Source organism: Lontra canadensis, unplaced genomic scaffold (assembly GCF_010015895.1).
Source record: "Lontra canadensis isolate GAN:19392208 unplaced genomic scaffold, GSC_riverotter_1.0 scaffold113, whole genome shotgun sequence".
Lineage (NCBI taxonomy): Eukaryota > Metazoa > Chordata > Mammalia > Carnivora > Mustelidae > Lontra > Lontra canadensis.
The window spans coordinates 3,735,215-3,747,308 of NW_022631107.1; the positions used below are offsets into that span (position 1 = coordinate 3,735,215).

General features: G+C 39.7%; 1 protein-coding gene across 9 annotated transcripts in view; it reads left to right on the forward strand.

Moving 5' to 3' along the window:
• The first annotated feature begins 484 nt into the window (after nt 1-484).
• The window catches only part of TUT7 (terminal uridylyl transferase 7), a 59,154-nt gene continuing 47,544 nt past the window's right edge, over nt 485-12,094 (forward strand). For 5 of the 9 annotated variants that reach the window (XR_004380634.1, XR_004380635.1, XM_032840459.1 and 2 more), the window contains exons 1-6: nt 485-587; nt 1,737-2,287; nt 7,544-7,725; nt 8,053-8,169; nt 8,675-8,852; nt 10,455-10,543. Coding sequence is in view for 6 of the 9 variants with exons in the window: in XM_032840459.1 (XP_032696350.1) it covers nt 1,768-2,287; nt 7,544-7,725; nt 8,053-8,169; nt 8,675-8,852; nt 10,455-10,543 (1,086 nt within the window). In the remaining 3 variants the exon portion in view is untranslated. Of the gene's footprint in view, nt 652-1,462; nt 1,543-1,736; nt 2,288-7,543; nt 7,726-8,052; nt 8,170-8,674; nt 8,853-10,454; nt 10,544-12,094 lie in introns of those variants that run through there. The other 4 variants (XM_032840461.1, XM_032840460.1, XM_032840462.1 and 1 more) reach the window with 4 other exon arrangements.

Below are 12,094 nucleotides of genomic sequence, written 5' to 3' on the forward strand. Positions count from 1 at the left end.
GACATTTCTAAACGTCGGCAATTAAGACCTCCCTGAGTCCTTCTATCACTCGGACTTGTCAGAAAAACAGCAAGAGCGCCACGAGGCCTCAGCGTCAGGCTGCACTCGCCCTGGACGCAAACGAGAGCATCCAGGGGCAAAGCCGAGCCGCCGGGCGTCCGAGCCGAGCGAGCCCCGCGCCTCCCGCGGAGAACCAGAGGCCTGCTCCCCGCGCTTCCGCGGTGCTTTCAAGGCCTCGAGAGACCTGCGGCCCGGGTGAAGCCGGCCCGGGCGAGAAGAGGAGGGACGGAGCTAGAATACTGCTGCCTGGCCCTGGTCCGGAGCCCTGGAGCGCGCGCCTTACGGCCGCGGCGGAAGCGGGCGGGACGGGGGCGGGGCGGGGGCGGGGCTGGGCGGGGCTGGGCGGCGGGCGCCTCCGGGCGCGGCGCGCGTTTCCGGCGTGAGCGGCGGAGCGCTCGGGTGGGGGCACCGCCGGCTCCGAACAGCGCACAATGAGACAGCGCTGAGCGCCGGAAGTGGGGCCGAAGGAAAACACGGAGAGGGAGCCCGGCCGGGACAGGAAGAGGCGGGGGACCGCGGCGGAGGTGGTGAGTGCTCCGGGGAGCCTTCTCCCCGCGTCCCTCCCAGACCAGCCTCCCGGGTGGGTCTCCGGTGGGTTCCTTGGTCTCCGGAGTAGAGGGCGGGCCCGGCCGGAGAGAAACGTTGGCTCCATCCCCCGCCGGCCTCCTCGCCCCAGTTGCGAGGACCTGGGAGCCCTCAGGCCGGCGGGGACTGAGCTCCTCGGATTCGAGTCCGCATCTTCACTTTGTGTCAGACCCTGCCGGCGCCGGAGAAGCAGGGACTTGGGTGGAGGCACTCGGCCCCGGCCCCCTGGACGGACGGGGGGACCCCGGAACCCCATCGAGGAGGCAGGTCACTTCCTGCTTCCTGGTCCCCGAGGTGGCTTCGTGGCCAGGAGTGCGAGGACGCCTCCCCTTCCTCTGCCTCCTGCCCCGAAGGGTGTAAACTGAGGCAGATCGGGGTGGGGCGATCAAACGGGGTCGAAGAGGGAGAACTGTCCGTGACAAAACCAAACTTGTTTGGGGTTAGAGAATGAAGGCTGGGGAGGTTAGCTGGAGTTGTCTCTTAATCTGAAATCTAGCCCCCTTGACGAGGGAAGCCTTGGTGGGGAGCGAGCCCCTCCCCAGGCCAAGCAATCGAAGCCCCCGATTATGGATAGTGGTGGCGATGGGGAGCCGATGCCCTTCCCTAAAGGACGGAGAAGGGACAGGAAAGTGGAGATGAGCTACGTTCACAGAAAGTTTCGGTTACTTTGTATAACACTTAAAAGTAATTGCCAACTTTTTTTTTTTTTTTTAAGTCCGTTTCCGGAGTTTTCTAACAACAGAGGTTTGGGAATGAGGGTTTTGTTTTGTTTTCTGGAGAACTTTTGTTTTATTGGTGAAGCCACCCAACTTGATATGAGTAACATTTTTTAATACTCCAGTTTTCGAGACTGTAGGGAGCTTCCCTTAGTCACATATATAATCTTCATGTTAAATAGTAAGTACTAATTTTCGTGAAGAATATTACAGGATTCAAGCCTCCCAACTTTCAGTGTGATGCGCTGATTATTAGAATGAGATGGAAATTAGGAAAACAAGAGTTTGTATAGGCTTTTGAGCATCTGTGCAATAAATGTGTTGTATTTCAATATCTTGTTACAGTTTGATGATTCCCAAAATGCCTTCTTTCAGGTGCGGGGTAAGAAAATTGAAGTCAAAGACCATGGGAGATGCAGCAAAACCGTATTTTGTGAAACGTGCTAAGGACCGAGGGACTATAGATGATGAGGATTTCAGAAGGGGTCACCCCCAGCAAGATTATTTGATAATGGATGATTATGCTAAAGGCCATAGCAGTAAAATGGAAAAAGGCCTTCCAAAAAAAAAAATAACACCAGGGAACTATGGGAGTACCCCCAGAAAAGGACCGTATGCTGTTTCCAGCAATCCCTATGCATTTAAAAACCCAATTTACAGTCAACCTGCTTGGATAAATGACAACCACAAAGATCAGAGTAAGAGGTGGCTCTCTGATGAACTTGCTGGTAATTCAGACAGTCGGAGGGAATATAAACCTGGACCTAGAATTCCTGTTACAAACCGACCAAGAAAAGACTCCTTTCAAGAAAGTGAGGATGGATATAGGTGGCAGGACACAAGAGGCTGCAGAACTGTCAGACGACTACTTCACAAAGACTTGACAAGCCTAGAAGCCATGTCAGAAATGGAAGCGGGAAGCCCTGGTAATGTGTTCCAACTTGTCAAGTTACAACTCCAAAGTCGCAATGTCTTTTTCATCCAAATGATGTTTATTATTTTCAGCAATGTAGTTCTGATTTTTCATAGTTCCTGCTTATTTAATGTGAATACTTTAAAAATTGTAATCATGCTATTTGGTCAACTTAAAAACATTGCATGTACTGATCCCTTCAAAAGTTCACTTGGCTGTGAGGCCCATTTTACTTCAGTAAACATATTTCCCATTGGTGCCTTTTACTCTATCGCCCTGGGGACTATATCATATTTTCTGAGTGGTGTATATGTGTTTTCTAAAATTATGTATTGTAATTTTGTATTTCAATAGCGAATGCGTCCATAATATAAATGACAGAATATAAAGCTAAAAAAAATCATATTCAGTTTAAGTACGCAATATAGACTGTATGTATTTCCTATCACAGAGGGTTATCTGTCTTTTGGATGGAGTATCGATCTCCACAGGGGGGTAGTCCACGATTTTTTTTTTTTTTTCCTCTCAAAAGTGACCATGGCAAATAGGCTGGAACACATTAAGTTTTGGAAGTCAGGAAATACAGATGAAAGTTTTGCCTTTTAGTTTCTGTAACACCAAAACCCATTTCTAAGTGCCCTCTGTGTTTGATAATAATTGCCTCAAAGTGAGTATAAGTTTTTCTAAAAGGTGAATAGATTTTGTCCATGTAGCAGTGATTTTTATAAACAGGAAAATTAGCTAATGGACAGTAGTTACTGAAATGAAAGAAACTAATAAATCTGAAGGAAAAAGTAACAGTATTTAGTCTGAAAATGTAAATTATGCTTGGGAAAATGGGCTTTTAAATATATTGGCTGTAGGCCTTTTTTAAAAAAGATTTTATTTATTGAGAGAGTGAGAGTGAGAAAGAGAGAGCATGCCTGAGCACACAAAGACAGAGAGGGAGAGACAGAAGTAGGCTCCCCGCTGAGCAAGAAGCTCTATGCAGGACTTCATCCCAGAGTCCTGGGATCATGACCTGAGCCAAAGGCAGACTCCTAACTGAGCCACCCAGTTGCCGGGCCGTAAGCCTTTTTTTAGTGACCATATGGAATGGGTGGCAAATTGGCCAGCATTTTAAAGTTTTTTGGTTTGTTTTTTTTTTTAATTTAAATGAATCTAGGCAATGTTGGCCCTCTCCTCGGTATTCAGAAGCCCTTTTCTTTTCTTACGTGTTATCTCACAGCGGCCAGTTACATTTATGCATGTTACTGGTAAGGCATTTGAATTTGTGATCTGGACATTTGGAATACTTAACAGAAAATGTCATTTGTTATCTTTAGGGAGTCTTAAGATAGTCTTAAATGAGAGAAGAGGTGCCGTTTTAGATTTCTTAAGGTAGGAAAAGCAAGAGAATATGCCTTGTATAGTAGAAATAGAATGAGGTGTTATAAAGGAATCCCAGGAGAGAAAAAGCTTGGATGCATGAATCTTTAAGCTAGAAAGAAATGGAAAGAATTGTCTGATCTAGTGCTCTGTTGTGATACATCAGGGTACAGTCACAACTTTTCAAAAAAGCAGGCTGCTGTGGTCTGGCGAGGTTAAATTTATTTACTGGGGTAGTGGCTGAGGAAGTGGAACTGAAATTGAGTGCTGTGCTGCTTTGGCCGTTAACTCAGCCTCACTAGACCTTGAATCTGACAGAGGGAAACCGAACACTGATAATTTCTCGGCTTTTGATTGGTGTTTATCTTTTTTAAAGTCTTCATATATTTAAGTATTTCTATATTATTGTGTCCAGGTAGGACATGGACATCTTAACGCAGTTACCAATAGTCTTTTACAGGAAAAAGTTGGTCTCGAGTAGCATTAGAAAAATAAAGATTTATAGAATAAAAGTTTGCAACGAGATAGACATTAATAGAGACTATTAACAGACTAAAAACTTCTTGTGTATGTATTCTTGTTTAGTCTGAAAAGCAGCTAAGAAAGTTACCTTTAAGTGGTTTTTGAACAGGAAGTACATACATTTTTACTGTCCTTTTAATTGAAGACAGTGCCCAAACCCCTATGTTCTCTGTAAATGAAAAATACGTATGTGCTTTCCCAACTGCGAGATGAAGAACTGTTGAGCTTCTAGACCTTGAACATTCATAAGGGAAATACTAAGCTTTGGTATAAAATAACTTACTGTAGAGAGAAATTCAATTTGAAGTATAAACCTTGCACTGCACTCAGGATCCCAAAAAGGATCTCATTAAAGGGACTGAAATTTTCCTTGAATCAGAATTCTCTCTTAAGGAAGGGTCTCATTAAATGATGTGAGAAGCCAGTGAAAATTATCTTAGAGTTGCTTTGTTTTTTAACACTTTTCTATTTTCCAGTTCTGTGTTACCACCCTGTACTTCATCCCTCAAATATCCTAGATTGCCAATTTAATGTATTTGGGACAATGCCATTAGTGATCTTAGCTGGAAAATATCTACTCATATACACATGTCCTTTGTGAATGGTATCATGGGCCATATGCAAATAAAATACGGGAGACTTGGAATACTGTATACAGAGAATTCATGTTACAAGACACCTGCAAGAGCCCGGCAGTCTTCCTCTATGTAATTGTGGGAACTTTTTAGCAATATCCAGTTTTGTCTTTCAAGATTCCCTTCCATGAGACTTTATTTGACCGTTTTTACCATGCAGTCCTGTGAATCTCAGTTCGGAAGGTGATGCTGTCTTGTCAGTTATGGTCTACTCTAGATGTGAATGGATACAAGGGGGGATTTCAGTAATTTCTTTCCAGTTCTTATATTGTTAGATAAAAGGCTGAATGTCAGAATTCCATCCATGGTTTAATCTTTATTTTAAATCCCATTACTTTCACTTAGTCATTAGTCCCCGAGTAAGTTATTTTCTTGGGCTAGCATTTTCCCCATCTGGATGATGGGAGCAGTATCAGCATCTATGACAGGATCACTACGGGGATGAAACAAGGCAGTGCACATCAAGTACTTGCATTGCATCTGTCGCATAAAAAATACTCCATAATGACAGCTGCCGTCGTCATCGTCATCAAACAGAATTTCTGCAGCCATCCCTTCTCTGTATAAAGACAATAAGGAGTGGGGCACCTGGCTGGCTCAGTTGGAGCATGCAACCCTTGATATTGGGGTTGTGACTTTGAGCCCCACATTTGATGTAGAGATTACTTAAATTAAAATCTTTAAAAGGAAAAAAGGAGTTAATCGTGCTCTTTGAAGGGAAGTTGTCATCCCAGAAGATGACAGCAAATATAGTTACATGAAAAGCCTTTGTGATTCGAGAGGAGGAGTTAAAAATGGGATCTGGTGCCATATCAATTACTGTAGTATAACTAATATGGACTTTTTTCTTTGTTGTTTTTTTTTTAAGTAGGGATTCATCTGTATTTTTTTTTTAAGATTTTATTTATTTATTTGACAGGAGATAGAGCAGGTGCACAAACAGGGAATGGCAGAAGGAGAGGGAGAAGCAGGCTCCCCACTGAGCAGGGAGCCTGATGAGGGACTGGATCCCACAACCCGGGGATCACGACCTGAGCCAATGGCAGACATTTAACTGACTGAGCCACCCAGGTGCCTCTGATATGGACTTTGCTAATGGTATTGCACATATTTGTGTAAATCTCTAATGAGTGTTTGTCAAAGTAGGAAACTTGTGAACACTGAAATCAGATATAATTATTTAGAGTAGAGCTTGGAAGATACACAAATTAAATGAGAACAGACACACCTCTAAGTTAAAAGAAGTGCTTATCTCAGAAGTTGATGCAGATGGAGAGCATAGTCCTTAAAAGATGGTGATAATTTAATTGGGAGTAGAGGAGCGTTAAAAAGCAAGTATTAAAAGTAGACTGGTTTTTCTCCGCAAATGACTACTTACCTTGTAGTATTTTATTTGTTTGGCCCCTTTTGATGGCTTTAAAAAAAAAAAGAAACTGTTTGTCCTAATACTTTAATTTCTTTCAATTGCCACTTTGAGAAGCTATTTATGGAATTTCATTGTATAGTCATCTTATGGTACTTTGAGCACAGTGCTTGCTACTTTTCCTTTAGAGTTATTGGCAACAGCTTTTTGCAAATTAGAGATCCTATATTTCCCATTTCTGACTCACAAGTTTTTTCAGACAACTGGTTTATTGTAACTGCTGTACAAGAAATGCGTTCCACTGAAAACTTGACATAGGAATTGCCTCATTGCAGGGCTTTTCAGTAGCTTTATATTTTGAAAGAGTAATTTTTGACCAGCCATTTAAACATTATTCAAAACATTTATCACAATTTTAATTGGGGAAATGAGTTTTATTTTAATTGTATGTAATACTGATAAATTTTCAGAGCTTGATAGAGGTTATCAGAGCTATTTAAAACAATTTTTTAATAGACTAATCCCATAGTCATCTTCAGTTCCACAGGTAGAAAAGTTGTAAATTTTAAAAAAGCAACAGATTGACTTATTAGTTACAAAGATTGTAGAACTAACAGCAGAGTTTAAGTGAATTAGTCTATACTTGTAGAAAACTTTTATTTCAACTAACAGCCTTTTTTTCTTTGAAATGTGCTTATTGTACAGGCTGTCCAAAGAAGCTAAAATGAAAGTAAAGATAAGATGGGAACTAGTTGTCCTCTGTAAATAAAATTTTGGCTTGAACTGCTTATATCCATGTGGGGAGAGGGCCCAATTACATGAAAACTGAATTTACAACTAAATGATGGATTTTCATTCCACGTGAGAATATAGTTAATTTCTGAGTTCTTTGGAGATCATATTGTCAGTCTTTGCTCTGTTGAGGTTGTTTACAAAACAAATGAAAGCAAATGTGGATAGTTTTCAGTAGAATAACAGGTATACCAGAATTTATTTGATACATTTATATTGTATATCATAACGTATTAGGTGTATTAGAATTACAAGTATACTTACCTTCAGAGGACAATTTTTACTATTGCTGAATATGTTCAGGAGTATACTTGGAAGAAATGATAAAATCACATTGTATGGTTGAAGCGAATTCTTTTCCAGTGTTTCCGAAAGAGGATTTCTATGGGTTGGTGTATCTAGATGAGGTGGCCAATGAGTATTCACACATTTTATCCATGGAAGAGCTTTCCTTTTGCTGTGTTCAGATGTCGTTCAGATAACCACATTATTTAGTTAATAAATATGTATGAATAAATATGTACGGTCTGCTTTTTTGTCAGAGTGGTATTACTCAAGATTACCAATAATATTTTCCCCCTAACTTAAGAAAACAAGAAGCAGAGGTCCAGACCTCGGAAGCCACGTAGGACTAGAAATGAGGAAAATGAGCAGGACGGAGACTTGGAAGGCCCGGTAATTGACGAGTCTGTGCTTTCAACGAAGGAGCTCCTGGGCTTACAGCAGGCAGAGGAGCGATTAAAAAGAGACTTCATTGACAGGCTAAAAAGGGTAATGTCTTGTATTTGTTACTTAAAGTCCTTGTCTTGGTTTAAGCTGTGCTAGTAAATGGAACGTATGCTTTGATGAGTTAGGCATCCTACTACAGTTATTAGCATTTAAGCACTGTGAGTTAAAAGTGATACTCATTTTGATTTAATTGAATCACTTCCAAAAAATGGCCATTAGGATAGTGGTTAAGAGTGACAATAATGTATTAGCAGTTTTTAAAGTGATGGGGAAATCATTTCTGGCTAACTTTTGTTTGCCTCTGTTTTGGAAGATACTGTATATATATATATATATATATATATATCTCTAAATCTCTCCAAATTATAGCGACCAAGAAACTACCCTACAGCTAAGTACACCTGCAAACTTTGTGATGTTTTAATTGAATCCATTGCATTTGCCCATAAGCACATCAAAGAGAAGAGGCACAAGAAAAACATTAAGGTAAGTTTAATGTAACCCAAACAAATGTTTATTTGTTAGCTGTTTTTACTTGTCATCTTTGTGATTTTCTGTCTTTAAGGGTATGATATTAATAACTTCACTACTTATATATGTTACTGAATTTATTTTAGACAAAATACATTGGTGAGATACGTTTTGCTGGGCAGTCTTGTGAATTTCATTAAGAACAGTATCAGGATGAGTAAAGTCATTGATAGACCTTGGTATATGCCCTTATGCCCGTAATAATAAAGCAAATAATTTGTCATTGCTGCTTTTAATGTTTTTTTCCCTGCACTTTTTCCTTATTTTTGCCTGCCTTCTATTATCACTTTATGTGCATAAAGAAGTATATGTGTTTGATGAACTGAAGACTAACACAGCTAAGGTGAGAGGGAGAGCTAAGAAAAATATTCCAGAATATTCTACAGGGTGTTATCTCAGTGAATGGTAGAAGGTAAAAAACTGTGTGAGTCATTTTTAATCTCAATATTGATCTTAAAAGGAGAAACAAGAGGAAGAGTTGCTCACTACGTTACCCCCGCCTACACCCTCCCAGATTAATGCAATTGGTATTGCCATTGACAAAGTGGTACAGGAGTTTGGCTTACACAATGAGAACTTGGAACAGAGACTAGAAATTAAACGTATCATGGGAAATGTGTTCCAACACAAGTTACCAGGTATTTTCTAGATTTGTTTTTCTATTTAGCTACGTAAAAGTGCCTCATGCATTTTTCCAACCCATAGTAATTTTCATCTAATAGAAACTGAGTTACCATGTCCTGAAGCTCTTAATTTTTGTTTGTTTTTGTTTCTTCTGGCTTTCCCCCAAGGTAACAAAGACTTTTATGTGCACTGTCATTAAACCTGTCTTCATTATGAATTTTCTTGTACACATGTACTTTAAGTTAAATGCTCCAGATTATGGGGGCACTGTGGGACTCTTGTGTATCTACCTGTTTACCTTCCTACCTATTCAAATTGACGCAACATTTTGAGTTAAAATAAAAGTATATTTGAGTCATTCTCAGGTTATCTGTGTCCCAAAAAGGTTCTGTTTAACCACTTTTTAAAAGAATTGCAACATCTAAACTGAGCTCTGAACCTATTTTGTAATAGATTTTGTGTACTGTTGATTAAATTTTCCAGGCTATGTCTGTGGAGCCACAGAAAACTATTTTTTAGAAAGCTCCACAAGTGATTCTAACCCACAGTTAGGATTGGAATCACTATTCAGAGGTTATCACCACATCCCCCATAGAACCGTTCGTTCTATTGAAAAAGCATTCAGAGGGCCTATCATTCATACTTGTGTATACCTTCATAAAAATAAAGGGCAAGGATCTGTTCATTTCATTATATCTGTATCTCATCCTTTGTGTTATAGACAAGTTCCAAGAAAGGGATTTGTAATGTCAATGATTTTTGCTGTAGATTTCCATTATAAAATTTGATGTACTTTGTCATGGAAAACTGTTAAAACTCAAAGAAACCACTTGACTTAACAAACCTAGAAAACCCCACAAAAACCCCTGGTGGAAAGGAGATGATTTTTTGGCACAGTAATGTTAAACATTGGGGAAAAATGCCATAAATAAATATAGGCAGCAAACACACACACACACACACACACACACACACACACACACACCTGTCTTAAAATCCTTTTAAGAGTGAATTGCTTGTTGCCTAACATTTTAAGTTATATCAGTGATTTTATAATTATTTTTCAAAAGTTTTTCCTAAGAGAACATACTGTATTAAGGGTCTTTTTGTTCATAATTATACTGAAAAGTAACTTTATGCTGATTTTTATGAGTATTCTGTTGAAACATAATCTTTACAGTAAATTATACCTGTGTGTGTGTGTTTTCTAAAAGATTAAATGTTTGTACTAACTCTTGAGTATACTATCAGGTTTATAAATATGAGACAAAGTTAAGCATTGTTTTTGACTTTCAGATTGTAAAAATCCTGGCAAATAATATTTTCTGCACAAAATATAAAATAAGTTAGAATTTTTTAAACATGTTTTACAATTGGCATAAAAGAGTAGCTGTTAACCTAAACTGCAGATAATACAGCCTTCCCCGGTTACATAAAACAAAATGAATACAAGCAAAGAGCCAGCTGTTCCTGTTTATTTATACCAGATTTGAATACTGTCTTACATTCATGCATAGTCTTAATTGATGGTTCCATGTCTTAAACAGCAGTGTTTTGTTATGAATTCTGAGAAATTTCACCTTATATATGACTCACTTTTTTTTTTTTTTTTTCAGATTGTTCTCTGAGATTATATGGGTCATCCTGTAGCAGATTGGGTTTCAAAAATTCAGATGTAAATATCGACATTCAATTTCCAGCCATTGTAAGTACAAAATAAAATGTTGAAATTTTCACAGAATGGTCTGGAAATTCTTTTTTTTCAAATGTGAGCTATATAAGAGTATATTTAGATACTTGAAGATAATATAAGTGGCAGCTTTCCCCCCTAAAACTTCCAGTTCCATGCTCTTCTGCCAACCTTCAATTTTAGCGCATTTCTTTTAATACTGTACAGATTTCTGTACTTCTTTATAGATCTTTCATGTATACTTCAAATGCTGGTTTTCTAACTATGTAACTCTAATGGGGCTTTTTAGGTTCTGTTAACTTGAGAAGATTAAATTATCTTGGTAAAGTCAACTTTCCAATGTCAGAGAAGAATTTCAGATTTTAAACAGTGTGGATGTGGCAACATTTGTGACCTGAAAACTCCATTCGCTCCTAAGTTGCTACTTCTCTACACCTACTTTGTTAAAATAATTGGGCTTTTGAAGACTCACACCTAGCCCGGATTTCTGGTTCAGATGTGATTGAAAAAGATATGAGTCAGAATTTTGAATCTGGAAGGCACTCTAATAGATCATCTGTTTATCCACTGCTGGTTCTCCAGGCCAGTTTGCAGATGGTTTATGCCCATTTACCTGGTTTGTTAGTTAAAAATAATGAAGAAGATTCCTGAGCACCATCCTCAGATGTTCTGTCATACAGCTTCTCATTCATTGCCATCCCTGACTGCTACAGCTACATGGTCAGCTGACCAATAGATTTTACTCATCTTTTAACCTTCAGTCAAAATTGAATTAAATTTAAACTTGAATTAAAATTCAATCAAAGTAATTTACCAGCATAGCATTTAGCAAATACTCACTGAGTCCGTGTTGTATGCCAGGCACTGTCCTAGATCCCAGAGAACAAAACAGTTAGGATTCCTCCCTCGTGGAACTCCTGCCTAGTGGAGGAAATAAGTAATTACATATATATGATTAATTAGAATGAGAGCTATGTTGGGAAACAAGGTCCTGTGACAGAAAAGAACAGGAGATGTGTAGATCCAGCCATCATGAAGTCCCCTTTGAAGCAATGGCTTTGACTCTAGGCTCAAAACAATGAAAAGGAATAAGGAAGTCAAAGGGTGAGTGTTTCAGGCAGAGAGAGCAGTGTGTGCAAGCACCCTAAATCCCTACAGAGCTTAGCCTAGTCAGGGAGCTGAACGGAAGGTGGAACGGAAGCCATGGTGGAAGGACTAAGAGAAAGAAGCATCCGTAATGTTAGGACGGAGGGCCCAACATGCAGCATCTGTGGGCCTTGGTAAAGAGTTTCACTGTGACCGAAGGGCAGTAGGAAGCTATTGAGAGTTTTAAGGAGGGGGAGGACTAGGTCTGATTTATGACGTTAAGTGGTTGTGATTCCTACGTGGAGCAAGGACTGGAGAGGGCAAGGCTGAAGTGGAGACCAGCAAGCAATCTGTTGAAGTAATCTTATAGGGATCAGCGAAGTGAACAGTCTCACGTCTTGGAGGTTTGCGGAGAGGCTGATTATGTCAGGAATTCATTATGCAGGAGTTGACTGTGCCACAGATCACTTGCCCTCATTT